Below are 17,908 nucleotides of genomic sequence, written 5' to 3' on the forward strand. Positions count from 1 at the left end.
CGGGTACCCCCAGATACTCTCGGGACTCCCAAACCCTCCTGGGATCCCCAAACCCTCCCAGGTACCCCTAAATCCTCCCAGGACTCCCAACCCTCCCCGGGCTCCGCTGCCGGAATCAGCGGGAGTGGTGTTGGCCTCTTCAGGGGAGTTAGAGTGGGACCCGACCAGAGCGGGGGCCCTTAAACCCCAAAAATCCACCCTGGGGGGCAAAACATCCCCTACAGCGGCTTGGAGTGAGTCCCCCAGAAAAATGTCACTTAAAACCGTCATGATCACCCCTGAAAAGGGGCTTGTGGGGCTGCGACCCCAGAAGCACCTGAAAATGGGGAGGAAAAAACACCCTTGGAGGGGTGAGGTCCCCCCAAAAATCCCTAAAAAGAGAAAAACTCCTCTTCAGAGGGGCCTGAAGACCCTTCAGGGCCCTCGAGGAGGGACAAGATCCCCTCCTCTGCTGGGGCCTCTCTGAGCCGGGAGCTCTCCCGTTGGCGGCTGCCCTCGGGGGAGCCCCGAACGACGGCAGCTCCTGGGCTGAGCCCCCCTCAGCCGGGGCTGTGGAGGGAACTGGGGGGGCTGGGACGGGGCCTGGGGGTCCTGGGGTGACCTGGGGGAGCCTCAGTGGGTCCCACCTCCCCCTGTGCCCCCTCTCCCACCCCCTTCCCATTGTTCCTCCCAAACCTCTGCTCCCCGCCGCTGGGTTTGGGGATGCTGCTACAAACACCCTGACCCACAGGGTGTCAGGTCGTGTTCTGACTCTGTCAGCAGTTTGGTTTTTTTGTTTGTTTGTATTATTGCAGTTATCTTTTGAATTTTCCTAGTAAAGAACTGTTATCCCTATTCCCATATCTTTGCCTGAGAGCCTTTTGATTTCAAAATTATAATAATTTGGAGGGAGGGGGTTTACATTTTCCATTTCCAGGAAGGCTCCTGCCTTCCTTAGCAGACACCTGTCTTTTCAAACCAAGACAGATTTTGGTGCCCAACCTGCAGCACGAGGGCATCGAGAGGAAAAGGGAATAACAGTTCTTGAGTAATCTAATTTTTGTGTGCTGCTCTGGAAACCTCGTTAAGCGACACCATGTGGTCCAGCTTACCCTGGTTTGGGTAGCAGCACATGGTTGTGGCTGTGCCAGCTCCCCCACCGACCTCCAGCCCTGGGAACTTGGAGCAAGCGGAAACCACAACTTTGCAAATGCTACCTGTGCCTGAAGCAAATGGAAAGAGAACTGGGGTGTGAAAAATAAAGCTTGTTTATTTTCAGAAAAACAGCAATGAAAACACAGAACACATTTACATTGTAAGAATATTTGTAACAACAACTATCTATGGAACGTATATACCTAAGAACATATCCAACAAAAGTCTATGAAACGTATTTACAGAAGACAAAAAGAAGCCCTAAAACCTATAGCCTAAAGACAACAACAAACTCTACAACGTATGTACAAAAGGGTGGCATCTCTGTCCAGGATCTCCATCATCCCTGAGGGAAAGCAAGAGGCACAGTCACTTAAATCAGGCAGAGAGGGCTCTTCCATGTGCCCCCAGGCTGGCCCAGCAAGCGCAGCACAGGCTGGGGATGGCCACCAGAACCCAATGCACCGGGTCCCACATCCCTGAGCAGGGACCACCCAGCCCAGTCCCAGCCTGGCAGCAGGGGACCCGCTCTGCCTGTGGGGATCACATGCCTGTCCTGCTGCTGGTATTGCTCTTCATCCCAAGATCATGGCCTCTTCCTCATCTTTCTCATCAGTGTCCATGTCCTCAAGGTACTCTTCCATTTCCACGTCCATCTCCTCTTCCACATCTACCTCCATCTCTTCTTCACCAGTCTCTTCTCCATCCACTTCCATCTCCTCCTCTGTATCCATCTGCATGTCCACCTCCATCTCTTCCTCTCCAGTCTCTTCTCCATCCACTTCCATCTCCTCCTCTGTATCCATCTGCATGTCCACCTCCATCTCTTCCTCTCCACTCTCTTCTCCATCCACTTCCATGTCCTCCTCTGTATCAGCCTGCATGTCCACCTCCATCGCATTGTCTCCACTCTCTTCTCCATCCACTTCCATGTCCTCCTCTCTATCAGCCTGCATGTCCACCTCCATCTCGTCCTCTCTCTCGGTGACAGCCTGCAGAGGTAGCAACACCTCAGAGTGGGGTCCCTGTCCCACCCCATCCCCACAGAACTCCAGCCCAGCCGGGCAGCTGGGGGGTGTCCACCTCCATGGAATGGCACTGTACCTTCCTCAGGACAAATGTAAGCATCCTGCAGGGACGGATGACAAAATCCAGGCAACAGAGAGCTTTCAGGACTGATGGGAGTATCAGGGCGCAGGTGACGAGAAGAGTGACAGGGAACATGGTGAAGGGTGAGCTGGCACGAGGGCTGGCACAGGGTGGGCTGACACAAGGGCCAGTGGTTGTGTTGTGCTCTTTGCTGGACGCTGGAAGTTCCTGCTGGAACATCACATCTGTGACATCACAGTGGATCTAAAGAGCATCTTGTTCCGAGCTGAGCAATCTTCCCCAGCCCATGCTGCTCACAGCCCTGTTGCCAAGGATGGGGCATCCACAGCCTGGGCCAGTGCCTCAGCAGCCTCCGTGTAAAAGAGCAGCTCCCTCAGATCCATCTTCAATCAGCCTCCTGCAGTTGAAAGCCATCCCCCCTTGTCCTGTTGCCACGGGCCCGGCTGAACACTGTCCCCGTCTTTCCTGTGGGACCCTTCCAGTCCTGCAGAGCTGCAGGGAGGCCTCCCCAGTGTCTCCTCTTTCCAGGCTGAGCATCCCCAGCCCCACTTGGACGGCAGTCAGGTAGATCAGGGGGAGTCAAGGCTGAAGTCAAACAGCATCAGGAACTGAGAGGTGGAAGCTTTAGGCCCAGGTTTGCCTCTGTAATAACAGTGGAGGGGAAGATGGTGGGACACTGGCTCTGTTCTAACCGCTGATTATTTTCCTTTTTTTTTTTTTTTTTTCTTTTCTGTCATGCTGATGCAGGTGTTGCTGTTTGCAAGGAAGCTTGGCACATTATCCATTGTCTTCTCCATTTGTGAAACACCGAGCAGAGTCTGGGCAGGCTGATGATGCAGAGCAAAACCTGCAAATACACCGGTGATCCTGAGCCTGGAGGATGCAGCTAAACCCGGCCAAAAATAATTTCTGGAAAGTCAAGCCTGGTTTACATTTTCTTGAGTTTGGCTATTCCTGAACCGGGGGAGAGGGCATTCGGGGGAGGGGGTACCACAGGGGTTCCCCTCCCCCATTTTTGGGGGGTCTCCCATGGTGCCCCCTTCCCAAAAAGCTCCGCGGGCCCCCTGAGGTGGCTTCTGTTCCACCGGCCGGTGCCCCCTGATCCAGGACTGCCCCCGGTGAGTCTGGGGCGCTCTGGGGGGATTTTGGGGGGATTTTGGCGGCATTTATGGGCTTTGGGGGATTTTGTTGGGAGATTAGGGGGAATTATTGGATTTTGGAGAGAATTACTGGGTTTGTGGGGTTATGGGGGTTTTGTGGGATTTGAGGATTTTGGATTTTGGGGATTTTTTAGGGTTTTGGGGTGGTTATTTTTTGGGGGGTTTATTGAAATTTTTGGGAGGTTTTTTTTTTTTTAATTTTGGTGGGTTCCACTGGGATTTTGTGGGATTCTTTGGTGTTTAGGAGTTTTTAATTGGGATTTTTGGGGGATTTTGGGGAGTTTTAGTGGAATTTTGGGGGGCTTTGGAGTTGTCCCAGGGTGTGGGGAAGGGCTGAGAGGCACCAACATCTGGTTTAAACCCCTGAAAGTCCCAATAAACCCCATGAAATCGCAATTAAATTTCACAAATTCCCATTAGAATACCCTCGAATCCCAAAAAAAGCTCACAAAATCCCAATTAAACCCCACAAATCCCCCCAAAAATGTCTCCAAAACCACAACAAGCCCCACAAAATCCTCACGAGACCCAAAGAAATCTTGGCAACACCCAAAAAAACCCACAAGCCCCCCCAAATCCCCACTAAAATAACTAAAAAACCCAAATCCCCAAAGAATCCCACTAAATGCCCCAACAATTCCAATAAAATGCCTCCAAATCCCCTAAAAATCCCAATAAAACACAGAAATAATTCCAGAGGATCCCACAAAATCCCCACAAAATCCCAGTAAAACCTTCCAAAATTCTAAAGAAAACACAAAAAAAATCAATTAACCCCCAAATACCCCCAGGAAAAAAACTTCTCACTCAAAGCACCAAGAAAACCCCTCAAAATCCAAACTCCCCAAAATTCCCCAACTGCCTCCAAACCCAATAATTCTCCCCAAAAACCCCAATAATTCCCTGTAAACTCCCAACACAATTCCCCAAAGCCCAAAAAATCCCCAGATATCCCAAACCCCTCCCGAGCCCTCCCTGGTCCCTCCCGGTCCCGCCCAGGCCCGTCCGGGGCCGCGGCCAAAACTGCCCGGAGCGGACGCGGAGGTCCCGGAGTGACCCCGGAGCCGATCCCGGGCTCGGCCCCTTTGGGGGATTTTGGGCCGAACCGGGCAGGTTCAGGGTGGGCTTCAGATCCCTTGCGGGGATCCCGAGCCTTTTTGGGTGGATTTTCAGCCCCTGTGGCTGATTTGAGGCTGAATCTGGTGGGGTTTAGGGGGATTTCAGATCCCTTTGGGTGATTTTAGGTCCATATGGGTGAATCTTAATCTTGTGTGCATGATTTTAGGTCCCTTTTTTGTGATTTAGGGTCCATTTAAGTAGTTTTTTTTTGCTTCTTTGGGCAATTTTAGGTCAAACCAAGCCATTAAGGTGATTTTAGGCCAAAGCAGGTACCTTCAGGGTGGATTTTAGCTGCATTTGAGGGATTTAAGGGTGATTTTAAGCCATTTCATGTGTCTTTTAAAACATTTGAGGCAATTTTAGACCCCATTGTTTGGATTTTAGAGCCCTTTGGATACTTTTAATACCATTTGGCTGATGTCAGGCCGAACCATGTGGATGTAGGTTGCATTTGATGCCCTTTTGGGTGATTTTAAACCAAACCGGGCTTTTTTAGGACAGCGCGTCCCCTCACGGTTCCGCTCTTTCCTCACTCCCTTTCCCCTCACGGTTCCACCCTTTCCTCGCCCCCTTTCCCCTCATGGTTCAGGATCCCGGAGCGGGGGAGGAGGAGGAGGGAGGGAGGAAGAGGCGCAGCGGCAGCAGGGAGCAGCTGGAGGAGAGGAGAGAAGGAATCGCGTGGCCCTGGCGCTGCCTGAGCTCGCAGCACCCCGGGAGCATCGCCCCCATCCCGCAGGTGCCCGGGGAGGGGGAGCTCGGCCCAAATATCCTGGGGCTGCCTGGGTTTGGGGTTTTTTGCGGGGGATATTTGGAGCTGGCAGGGCTCCAGAGATCATCCGTGGCGGGCCTTAGGGGGACATCATGGGGTCTTGAGTTCGGGAGCGGCTACACCCGGTATGAGACCAGTCACTCCCAGTATGAGCCTGGTTAAGGTCTTTCAGCTCCTGCCAAAGGTCTGACAGCTCCTAGTGAAGGTCTGACAGCTTCTGCTGAAGGTGTGACACTTCCTGGTGAAGGTCTGACAGCTCCTGTGAAGGTGTGACAGCTCCTAGTGAAGGTCTGACAGCTCCTGGTGAAGTTATGAAACCTCCTACTGAAGGTCGGACAGCTTCTGGTAAAAATCTGACAGCTCCTGCTGGAGGTCTGACAGCTCTTGCTGAAGCTGTGACAGCTCCTTCTGAAGGTGTGACGGCTCATCCTGGTGGTCTGACAGCTCCTGGTGAAGGTCTGACAGCTCCTACTGAAGGTCTGACAGCTCCTGCTGAAGGTCTGACAGCTCTTTCTGAAGGTGTGACAGCTCCTGGTGAAAGACTGAAAGCTCCTCTTGAAGGTCTGGCAGCTTCTGGTGAAGGTGTGACAGCTCCTGGTGAAGGTCTGACAGCTCCTCCTAAATTCTGACCATTCCTGCCAAAGGTCTGACAACTCCTGCTGAAGGTCTGACAGCTCCTACTGAAGGTCTGACAGCTCCTGCTGAATTTGTGACAGCTCCTAGTGAAGGTGTGACAGCTCCTGGTTAAGGTGTGACAGGTCCTGCTGAAAGTGTGACAGCTCCTTCTGAAGGTCTGGCAGCTTCTGGTGAAGGTGTGACAGCTCCTGGTGAAGTTCTGACAGCTCCTGGTGAACATGTGAAAACTCCTGGTGAAGGTCTGACAGCTCCTGCTGAAGGTCTGACAGCTCCTTCTGAAGGTCTGACACCTCCTGGTGAATGTTCCACAGCTCCTGCTGAAGGTGTGACAGCTCCTGGTGAAAGTGTGACATCTCCAGGTGAATGTTTGACAGCTCCTGCTGAAGGCGTGACAGCTCCTGCTGGAGGTCTGACAGCTCCTTCTGATAATCTGACAGCTCCTGCTGAAGGTGTGACAGCTCCTGGTGAAGGTGGGACAACTCCTAGTGAAGTTGAGACAGCTCCTGCCGAAGTTCTGACAGCTCCTGCTGTCGGTCTGACAGGTCTTGTTTAGGTCTGATAGCTCCTCCTGAAGGTCAGAGAGCTCCTGGTGAAGGTGTGATAGCTTCTGGTGAAGGTCTGACATCTCCTGGTGAAGGTGTGACAGCTCCTGCTGGAGGTGTGACAGGTCTTGGTGAAGGTCTGACAGCTCTTGCTGAAGCTGTGACAGCTCCAGGTGAAGGTGTGACAGCTCCTAGTGAAGGTCTGACAGCTCCTGCTGAAGGTCGGAGAGCTCCTTTGAAGGTCTGACAGCTCCTGGTGAATGTCTGACAGCTTCTGGTGAAGGTCTGACAGCTCTCAGAGTGTCAAATTTACGTGGCTAGAGGGTGGTGTGCAGAAAGGAGACAGAGGAGTCCTGTAAAAGTCCCTTGATTGGCATAAAGGGAGAGCGTGCATCAGGCGTGTGTCCAACGCAGTCTCCCAATCACTTGGATCAAGTAGCCTTCTTTTCTTCTTTCCCGGCTGCATTTTCTTTCATTCCCTTTCCCCCTTGGCTGAGCTACTTGGAAGGTACTCGGGACTTCCCGATCTGCCCATCATGTCCCCCTCATTACGTGCCCTCTATAAAACACACGATCCACGATCATTTCAACTAGCTAAATCAATTGATATTTTTAGTGAGCTTTACTGATTGACATGGACTGCTCCTCAGCCAAGGCCATGCTAAACTCCTGAACTTAGGGAAGAAGAACAAAGACTTTATAGGGTTGTGAGAGACGAGGTGACATTTTGCTGAAGCCAAAAGATTATTAAGCTAAAGAATGAAAGCTGTTGGTTCTATGTGTTGTTGTTTGTGGTTTGGATATGTTCTGGTTGGTTTGTTGGGTGTTGCTGGAGAGGGGCGGGGTTGAAGCCCTGACTAAAAAGGAATTCAGATGATGGGGGAGTAGACAGAAAAGCAGGTGGTCAGGAGAGAATGGAAGTGCCCCAGTACCGAGCCAATGGGAAAGGGGACAGGGACTGCCCCAGCCGGGAAATGCCCGAAAATTTTCCACTTTGTTGGAAGGTGTGTGTGTTCTGCTCTCAGGAGGGACATGCAAATTCGGCTCGGCTGAATCGGTATGAATGAACAGTTGTTGCCCTCATTTTTAAAAGTGTTAAGTTTTCTTTTATAGTTCTTTTGAAAGTTTTAAAGTTCTCATAAAACTTTCTTAGCCTTCTGATAATGTTTACATATTTCTACTAAAGTTCTCATGCACTGTTCATGCAAATAATGATTGTTTTACATTCTTCTTTGTGGGAGGAGAAAATTAATAGACTGTTAGTTTGACCAGTGTGGTTACAGAAGTGGCAATTTCATCCTCCAATCTACTGCCACTTTTAGAATTCTATATATTGCAAAGTCAGAAATAAAATTAACTCTTTTTCTCTCTTGAACTCATCAAGCTTCTGTGTACTCCTTTGGTGCCAAATAGCAACAAAGTTTCTTTTTGCTTTGAAGACTTTGTCCCCATTTAATTGTGTCAAAAAGCCTGTTCATTTCTAACAGGATTATAAATATTAAGTTCTTCACCCAGGGCAGATTTAAAGCCCAAACTCCCATGTCACGTCCCCCAGACTTCCGGAACATCGCCAGAGCTCCCCCAAACCCTCCTGTCAGCCCCTGGAAACGCCCCAGAGACCTCCCAATCCCTGTTTCAACCCCGCAGCTGCCTGTAACTCCCCCAGACCCCACCCCAGCTGCCCATAACTTCCCCAAAGCCCCCCCAAGCCCCATATCACATTCCCTGACCTCAAACAAACCCTTATTCTCCCCCCTGCCCCCCTGCAATTTCACTCACACACGGCCATGGCCTGAGGGGACACGCTGGTGGTCTTCAGGTGGGAGCTGGCCAGGGCATCCTGACCAAAGACCTGCGGAGCTTCAGCCTTTGCAGGGGAGGCTGGCAGCAGCTGCACCCCCAAAACAGCCCCTGCAGCCCCCTCAGCCATGCAGCTGCACTGCTGGATGACTGGCTCTACGTGTCTGGAGGTGCAGGGGGGGCTCGGGGCATCCTAGGGTAGGCTGGTGGGATTTTCAAGAGGCTACAGGGCCAAGGGGCCTGGAGGATCTGGAAGTGCTGGGGGAATTTGGGGAAAGGGGAGGTTGGAGGGATTTGGGGAGCTGTGTCATGACTGGCTCCATGTGTTTGGAAGTGGGAAGGGGTATCAGGGGGTCCGGGGCAATTTCTCGGGGGGCTTTGCAGGGACTATAGTGGCTGGGGGAGCTTCAGGGCATCTTGGGGGTGTGGGAGCATTTTGGAATGAGAGGGTATACGGGAGGGCTGGGGGGCAACGTGTTCTATGTCTTTAGAAGTGGGGAGGGGACTGGGGGTTGATTTTGGAGCCTCCACTGATTACTGGGTGCCCCCCTCCAGCAAAGGGCCAAGGCTGTTTTCTCCTCCCATCTGGGAGGGGGGGTGAGCTTTGAGGATCCCATCTTCAGTCGGGGGGGTCCCTTTGTCACTGAAACTGTGTGAAAATGAAACATCTCCAACAGCAAATTCAGGGTTAGAGAATCAAAGGTGTTACTTTATACTGGTCAGGACGTGCAACAGAAATCATTGCATCTACACATTGCCCGGGTGTGCAGCCAGCAACACACGGGCAGGAGGACACAGATGGCGCTTCCTGGCTGGGAGAGGGCTTGTGGCCATCTCCAGGCACTGGTCTGACAGGGATCCCCGCAGCTCCGGCCCTGCACAGCCACTCTGTCGCCAGCACAAAGGCTTCAGCAGAACCAGCAAAGGCCAAGGGGCTACTTTTCCCTTCCCCACTGCTGGCCTGGGCCGCTTGCTGAGCACAAGGACCCGTTTTCCCCTCTACCCCTGTGCTCTGCAGACCCTGGGCAGCAAATGAAAGATCCTGGGAGTCTGTCTATTACAACATATCCTACATTTATATGCTAAGGAAAAAGGAAAATAAGGAAAGAACAATGTTGAACAAATCAAACATTGCTTCTGGCTGAGGTGGCCCCAGCAGACAGAGCTTCTGGGATCAGCTCTCTGCAGAGCTCCAGCAGTGCAGCCAGCCGAGCCCTGACAGACGAGGCCGCGTCCTCCATGCCCTGTGGAGCTGATCACGCAGGCTGTCGAAGATGGAATATCGAGCTCTCTCTACTGCCTGGAGGACGTACAGTGTTTGAATTGCCAGGCTTCCGACGGCGACGCTGATGTCATCTGCCATGCCTTCAAGGGCTGAAAGAGAGAGGAACAGAGCCATGGTCAGTTCCCGGATCTGAGGGGACCCGAAGAGACCCCCGTTCCAGGGCCGTGCCAGCCGGCTCTAGCCATGGCCAGCAGGGAGCAGGGACCAACAGGATCAGCCCGAAGCTGCTGGCCACGAATCCCCCAGGTGGCCCTGACGTCTCTGTGTGCTCTGCCCACACCGCCCCTCGTCCGCACAGGGAGCAGAGCCCTCGGCAGCCGGGGCAGGGCTTGCAGCTCCCCCGCCAGCCCCCGCTGACAGCCCGCTGCCCTCACTCACCCTCACAGATGAGCTGGAGCTCTTCCTTCTTCCCCCTGAGGTGCTGCCCGGCCATCCCTATGAACACAGAGCCTGTCACGGCCCAGCGGCACAGCTCCCTGCCAGCGGCGCTGCCGGCCCTGTGGCCACACGGCCTCCTGGCCCGGCAGGGCTCAGCCCGGGCCCTTGCCGCACGCTGCCGGCCCAGGGCACGGCTGCGAGAGGGCGGCAGCAGCGCCGAGGCCAGGCGGGGCTCCACGGCGCCGGGCCCGGATGGCGCTGCCGGGGCAGCAGCCGGGGCTGGGGCCGAGCTGCGGCGGGGCGGGGAGGGAAGGGGAGCCCGGGCTCACGGCTCACCGATGAACCTGATGGCCTCCTCTCGCAGGGACTGCTGCGGGCTGTCCAGGTACTGCAGGGCCCGGCGCAGGTGCTCGGCCGCTCGGCTCCTGTCGTCGGCCAGCTGCAGAGAGCGGCAGGAGGGAAGGGTTGGCGCGGGCTCAGCCCCTGTGCCGGGCGCTCCCTGCGCCCAGCCCCGGCCTCCCCTGCCCGCACAGCCCTGAGGCGCGGCCAGCAGCCGCGGGCGCCGGGCTCTGGAGGGGGCAGAGGGGCGGCTGCTGCCCCGGGAGCCGCGGCGCCGCCCCGCCCCGCGGCCCCGCCGGGCCGGGGCTCCATCGGCCCCGGCTCGGGCCCACGGGAGCCTGGAGAAGAGCCCGCGCAGCCTCTGGGTGCAGCAGCGGGCAGGGGCACAGCTGCCAGCCCACACACTGAGCACCGCGCTCAGGGGGCTTCTCCAGCCTGAGGCTGGCACTTCCAGGCCGTCCTTACCAGGCACTCGGTGAACTTCCACAGCTTCTTGTTCTTCACCAGTTTTTGAAGATCCCTCCTCTTCAGGAACTCAGCCACACAAAGCAGCGTTTCCTGAGAAACCTGGAGAGCAGCAGAGATGCGGAGATGGCCCCACAGCCCAGGGCGCAGGACCTGTGTCCCTGTGTCCCTGTGCCAAGGCCTGGAGGAGGCTGCAGCCCACGAGGCGCTAGGGCAGGAGGCAGCTGAGCCCCCTCCCAGGGGGACAGCAGCAGCCCATGAGTCCTCACCTGTGCCACATGCTGATTCTCATCATGGCAGTGGAAGAAGAGTGGCAGCAGGCTCTGGCGCACGTGTGTCTTCAGGGCCTTTTCTTCCTTTTCCAGTGGAAGAGACATCAATGTTTGGAAGAGCAGTATGGAGAGCAGCTGCACATGGCTATTGTCCTGTATGAAAGGAAGAAAAAAAGACCTCAGCATCGGCTGCACGGGGCTCAGCTTGGCTCAGGCCTGCAAATCCACAGGGCACAAAGTGTCCAGGCAGCAGTCAGTGGCCGTGGCTGGGGGCAGCGAGCCTTACGTGGTCAAAGAGTGGCAGGAGCGCCTCAACCAGCTGCAGTGCGATGGGGCTGGGCATCAGCATGGCCTTGTCCCAGAAGATAAAGCTGAGGAGCCTGACTGTCATGCTGACTATCTCTCCATCTGCGTCCCACAGGAGCTCCACAAGACTTTCAGTCAGGCTCCACATTTTTTCGCTCTGTGCAGAACACAAGTTTGTGAAACGCCATCCTGCTGCCGCAGGGCCTAGGGGCCAAAGGGCTGTTCCGAAGCACTTGGGCAGTTGAACCAGGAGGCAGGAGAGCTGGGAGCAGCTGCCCCAGCGCCCAAAGCCCAGCCAAGCCCAAGTGACTGCATTCCCAAGCGCAGCCTCAGCCGCTGCCCCCTTCTCACCATCAAGGGATCATCGATGAGCACAAGAAGGGCCCTGAGCGCCAGGCGACGCCTCTCCCTGCACTCGCTCCGCAGGTGCCTTGACAAGATTTGCAGGATTCTCTTAGCACCGCGTTCACTCAAGTTCAGGCACTCAAGAACCTGAAAGGCACAGGGCAGTGACAGGGGACCTGGCCGGCAAGAGCCCGGAACAGCACAGGGCTGGGCCCAGGCAGCAGCGCAGGGCGCGGGCACCGTCCCAGGCAGTTGCGGCTACGAGAGGGCAGAGAGCTGGGAGGCAGCTGAGCGAGGCAGCGCTGGCCATCAGGCTCACCTCCACAAGGAACGCCAGGGCGGGCAGTTCCCAGCGTGGCTCCTGTGTGCTGAGCAGCCGGAGCAGGTCGCGAGCGATCCTTGAGCACAAGGGGATGGAGACACAGGACATCTCCCTGGCAGGAGAAAAAGAAACCAAGACTTTGGGCCGGGGGACAAACCTCTCCCAGGACTGACTCACAGAGGTCTGGCCTTTCCCCAGCATCCTGTAAGGGCCCTGGGCTATTTGGGAGGTGGCTCCTTGTGGGCCCCCTCCTCTCCCAGCCTTTTCCAGTCGGCTTGGCTGTTCCTTGGTGACAAGGCCCTCTGGCCCACGACCACGGGGACTGTGTGGGGCACCCTGGGCACTGAGCACAAATGTCAGAGGCAGTGGGGAGAAGGGGGTCTCACCTGGCCAGCAGACCCACGGCATAGTGGTGGGTGTCAGCACACAGCAGCGTGTCCCAGCCACACTTGCGTTCTATTGCCACCACCACATCCTCGTGCTGCATTTGGCAGAGCAGGGACTTCAGGGTCCGCACTGCAAACCTGCATGCAGAGCAAAGCCCAGGTCACGCTGGGAGCACTGGCTCCTGCCCTGGGCACCTGGCAGGGACAGGAGGACTGGCATGGAGCACCTGTTGGGGTTGGTGGCAAGGCCGTATTGCTGCTGGCATCCCTTCCAGAAGGTATCGACCTCCGCTGGCACATCCAACGTGCTGAAGAACACTTGGAAGAGCAGATGCACAAAGAGGCGGGGGAAATACACGGTCACTACATGTGGGACACAGGGCATCTGGAGGATCTTCCACATCACCACAGTTGCCTGCAAAGGACAGAGCAGCCCGAGACAGTGCTCAGTGCCGAGGTGTCCGTGTGGCAGGGCCCGAGCATGGGAGGGAGAGGCCCGGAGAGACACAGGGGGAGCACCGGGCCTGGTGGCCCTGAAGCTGCCCCGAGGCCAGGTTTCAGCCCAGCGCCTGAGGCAGGGAGATGCAGTGGGGGAAGGAGGATGCAGAGCTGCTGGACAGGTGGCCTTGGGGCCAGCAAAGGCCAGTGTCAGAAACTCACAGCCAGGACAAAGACACCCGTTTTGTCCCCATCGGAGGTGCACGTGCTGTGCTCTGGCCAGCTCCCCAGCACATCGAGGAGTATCAGCTGCGCCGGCTCCGCAGTCCTGGGCGAGCACATGATGCTCTTCCACATGGTCAAAGCAGCTCTGTGGGGTCAGAGCTCTGTCTCAGAGGAGTCTGGGACACAGCACCGTGGCCTGGGCGGCAGCGGGGAGCTGAGCTGGCTGCCAGCCCTGCCTCTGCCCACTGCCCCTCGCCAGCAGCACCCAGACAGCCCAGCCCTGTGGGGACAGGTCCCTGAGGGCCAGCGAGGAAGCATGGCAGAAGGCTCGGGGGCTGACGTGCCAGGGCTGGCAAAGGGAGCAGCCAGAGGGCCCTGGAACTCTCTGTTGGTCAGACACCTGGGACAGGCTGTATAGGCTGATGGGCTGGGGAGCCCTGAGCCCTCTGGGCAGGTGGGCCCCATACCTGTCACAGGATGGGGCCACACGCAGGAGCGTCATTACTACGTCAGCAGGCTGCTCTTTGGTGAGATCCAGCAGGGCCCTGTTCAGCCTGTGCTCAGCAAACTGATTGGCCATGAGCCACTGGTGGATGTACCTCACCATGGCAGGCACCTGGAGAAGGCACGGGGAGACTTGGAAAGCTGCCAGAGGGAGGAATGTCCCCAGCTTCCCCAGAGAAGTGCTTCCCTTGCCACCCCACTGCCATGGCCCTCAAAGCCAGGGATGTTCCACAGAATGCTCCAAGCGCGGTGCTCGGCTGAGCAGTGACAGCAGGCCCAGCCCAGGTGGGGATGGCTGCAGGTACCTGCGCTGTTCTGCGGAAGAGGCCACGGGTGCGTTCCTGCTCTTGTGTGCGCTGCACGGCTGCATCTGGCAAAGAGCGAGCGCAGCCTGAGCTGAGGGGCTGCGGGCGAGGCCGGAGAACACAGCCCAGCCCTGCGCTCCCCAGGTAGGAACAGCCCCGGGATGTCCCAAGGGATGGAGCACGGCTCTGGGGTGTCTGTCCTGGCCCCTATTCCGTCCTGTCCATGGGCATGTCCCCAGGGGATGGGATGGGATGGGATGGGATGGGATGGGATGGGATGGGATGGGATGGGATGGGATGGGATGGGATGGGATGGGATGGGATGCAATGGGATGCAATAGGATGCAATGGGATGGGATGTGGCCAAGCTGGCTGCAGCCACCAGCCCTGCAGCCCAGCAGCCCAGCTCTGCCACTCACCCTCCTGCAGAGGCTTGAACCGCACCACCTCTTCAGTCTCCTGTGCTGGGCCAGCTCCAGGGCCTTCTTCCTCTTCCTCCACCCAGGCCAGCTTGGGCACTCTCGGGGATCTCTGCTCCATGTCAGTGACTGGATTTGTGACGACTCACAGGAGAGATGTCTCAGAAATCTCCGAGTCAGCAAGGCCTGCAGTCGTGCCTGGAAGGCACCTTCAAGAGAGAAGCCTCAGGAAGGCTACAGGACAGCAAGTCCTGCACTCTGGTCTCGAGGGCTCCTTGCCACAAGGACAGGAGACTCCTGTCAAGGATTGTGGTCTGGCCTCGAGGGCACTGGTGGCAGGGATGGGAGATGCCTCTGGGGCACCAAGTCCCACGGTCTGCCCTCGAGGACACCTGCAGAAGAGAAGCCTTGGGAAGGCCACGGGTCACCAAGTCCTGTGGTCTGGCCTCGAGGTCAGCTGCAGGAATAGCACCTCGGAAAAGCTCTGGGTCAGACACGAACAAGTGTGCTGTGCGGGGGCTCCTCACGGCACCGCTCTGTCCCGTCCTGTCCCGTCGCGTGCTCCGAGCACTGTGGTGTGGCCTTGTCACCACCAGCTCCTATGTCACCCCGTGTCACAAAGGGCCCTTGGACACGCTGTCCCGTTCCATGCCACGGTGACCATGCTGCACCATGTCACAAAGGGCCCCTGCACACACTGCCCCCTGCCCTGGGACCACCCCCAGCCCACCCAAAGTGGCTCAGGTTGGAAGGAATCCCTCACCCCAAGTGTCTAAGACACCCCGACAGGATCTTTAGGAACGGCTCAAACCATCAGCAAACGCTGCCCTGCTCTGCGGGCTCAGGGCAGCAGAAGGAGGCCCCAGGGCTGCCGACGCAGCTGCGCTGGGAAGGGCATGGGGCCTTCCACAGAAGCTGGCACGGCCTCCTTGGGACACATCCTGGCTGGTGGCCATCCTAAGCGTGGCCGTGTGACACAGACGAGGAACGTGTGGGCCAGGGCAGGAATGCTGCTCTGACCCCTTGCGCCCGGGGAGCGCTGACATCAGCAGATGTGGCAGGGTCCCTGCCCAAGCAGACCTGCCACCCCCGAGCCCTGGCAGCACCAGTGCCTGTCTCCTGCCCCAGAGACCTGTGCCCGTGGGGGGCTTCTGTGCCAGAGGGAGCCAAAGCCCACGTGCATTGGGGGCTGCACTCCTGCCTGCAGGGGCTGTTGGCAGGAGCACCTGGAGCAACTGCTGGCAACACTTGGGTCTCTGTCAGAAGCTCTTACTCCATGCTGAAATTATCTTCTCATTGAAGTTATTGCCTTCAGCACAAAACCACCTCAGCGGCGAAGGCACAGAAGAATCTGGCAAGTAAGAATCCTCAGTTCAGGAATGCTTTACTTCCCATTGCTCGACTCAAGTAGTTCCAAAAAGTTGCAAACTTCCCAAATTAATTGGGATGGCCTGAGGAGGTGAAGATTTGTAATTTTGCTTCCCATCTCAAAGCAGCAACTCATTTGCCTTAACTTCATCCACTGAGGGTCACTTTACAGAACATAACACTACACAAAAAAAGGGCAAAAAACAAGGGCCATGCTTTGGTTTTCTAGGAAGGGATGATAATATCCTAATTCTCTTAAGGAATAAAAGCTCTCAAGAAATGAGAGTCCACTCAGTGGTACAAAAGTAGCCCAAAGAAATGAGTAGATTACAAAAGGGCTAATCCTCCCCCTGGTACAGATTTCTAAGTGGCCAGTAAAGTACAGCTCTCCCCTCTTGTTCCCTGCAGGAGAATCAGGACCATGAAGAGGAAAAGTCACAGACATTCTTTCTGCCCTCCCTAACCAAAACTGTGCCAAAGCACAGATGCTGCCTTCAAACTGACTCAAATTCCAGCCTAGACCTCTCACCTTCCAGACAACTCCTTCTCCAACACCCCCCCAACACCAACCCCCCCAGACTCCCACACAGAAGCCCTCAACACCCCGCCAGGAGCCCCAGCTGTCCCCATCCCTCCGCAGAGCTTTCCCACCCTCCAGCAAACGCCCTGGTTCCCTGCAGGTGCCGTGGGATGGCACTCAGGAGGATCTGCTCCAAGGCCTTCCCCTGGAGCACGCTCAGGCTGCCAGGCCTATGGATCCTGGATCATCCTTCCCACCGAGCCTTCCCGTGCATGGCTGTTCCATTTGCACCTTTGCGCTCAGCTCGGACTTCTCCACTTCACCAGGAGTGCTGGGAAAGGATGGAGAGCAGCCGGGCAAGCTCTTTCTCCAGCTCCCTCTTTACCCTTGGGGAGGGAGAACATTCCACAGGAAAGCAACTGGTGCCACAAGGAGCGGGTGGCCTCAGGCACCTTTGGGGATGAAACAAGGCCTTTGTTTGACATAAGTAAGCACAAGCAATGCACATGAGTAAACAAGTAATTAGCACAGACATACCTAAGTACTTAGCACCAGTTAGCATAAGAAGAACCTGGTGGCCTAACTTGACATAAGAGTGACCTGACAAAAAGCTTTAGACATAGTCTACCAGAAGAACTAAGGGCAAGTGTGGAATCAGCCCTGTGCAGGGAAGCTATGATGAAGACTTTGTGCTGCTTTGGGGCATCGAGACCGCTCCTGGCCAGCGCCTGGAAATCAGCTTCAAGTTTGGGAATCAGACACCATGTATTTCTAACCCCCTGCCTATCAAATCACCACAGCCGTGTAAAGAAGGACGGTATGTTTGATACATTCCTACATCAACCCACTTAAATTTATATGTGGCAGAGAAACATTTTAGTGGGTGCAGACCCCTGCCCTCCCGCCAGGTCAATAAAAGGGCTTTTGGTAGACCATACATTTGGCTGCCGATTTGTTTGAACGAGGGAGACCCCTCAGGACTGCTGTATCCTGAGGGAACACCATTGGCCTTGGCCTGTAGGCACCTGCACAAGCTTAAAATCAGCTGCCTCAGCTTCCAGGACCTCTCTTGGCCAGCATCCTGACGTGGATGCAGGACTGCTGTGAGGCACTGCTGGGACCCAGCGGGACAGGACCGGCTGTCTCGTGTCCACGCAGCACCCCTCACACAGCCAGGGCCATCCCAAAACCAGACAAACACTCACTTGTCAGCAGAGGGGAGCAAGGAGCACTGGGCTCCTCTCAGGGTATCTCAGCTGGGCTGGCTCCACAACATGCCCCCACTCTCAGGCCTGCTGATGCCCAGCTGCCAGAAATGCCTACCTTGTTCTCTCCAGGATGTACAGGGAGAGCCAATGAGCCGGACGCCTTGGGAGGCAAACCTTCCCAGCCTTTTCTGAGGCCAGGGACACACCAAGATCAGCCAAGACTCTCCACGCTGCCTGGCCCACACAGCCCAGCTCTGTGCTGGCTCTGGGCCACAGCAGCTTCCACTAAGCAAGAGGCAAATGCACATTGCCAAGAGTTGAAACACAGCAGACAGGGAAGAGGTGAAAAGTGTGTGTGTAAAGGCCTTTTAATTCACAGCTCTCAGAGAGAGCTCTGGGGCTCACGGCTGGACAGAGATGCTCCTGCTCATGCCTCTGTCCAAAGGGGGAACACACCCTGCTGCAGGTGCTTGGGTTGGTCTCTGCAGGTCCAGGCAGATGCCAAACCCGCTCTTCACAGCCTTCTCCCTTCCCTTGCCACTCTGCCACAGAG

The 17,908-nt window shown here is 56.2% G+C and overlaps 1 protein-coding gene across 1 annotated transcript in view; it reads left to right on the forward strand.

Annotated features, from left to right (window-relative positions):
* Positions 1-268: 268 nt before the first annotated feature.
* Positions 269-17,908, forward strand: part of LOC137467299 (serine/threonine-protein kinase pim-1-like) — a gene marked incomplete at its 3' end in the record, with an annotated part of 45,329 nt that continues 27,689 nt past the window's right edge. Inside the window, exon 1 of the mRNA XM_068178795.1 lies at positions 269-350. Coding sequence (XP_068034896.1) covers positions 269-350 — 82 coding nt within the window. The remainder of the gene's footprint in view (positions 351-17,908) is intronic.

Source organism: Anomalospiza imberbis, unplaced genomic scaffold, assembly GCF_031753505.1.
Source record: "Anomalospiza imberbis isolate Cuckoo-Finch-1a 21T00152 unplaced genomic scaffold, ASM3175350v1 scaffold_58, whole genome shotgun sequence".
Taxonomy (NCBI): Eukaryota; Metazoa; Chordata; class Aves; order Passeriformes; family Viduidae; genus Anomalospiza; species Anomalospiza imberbis.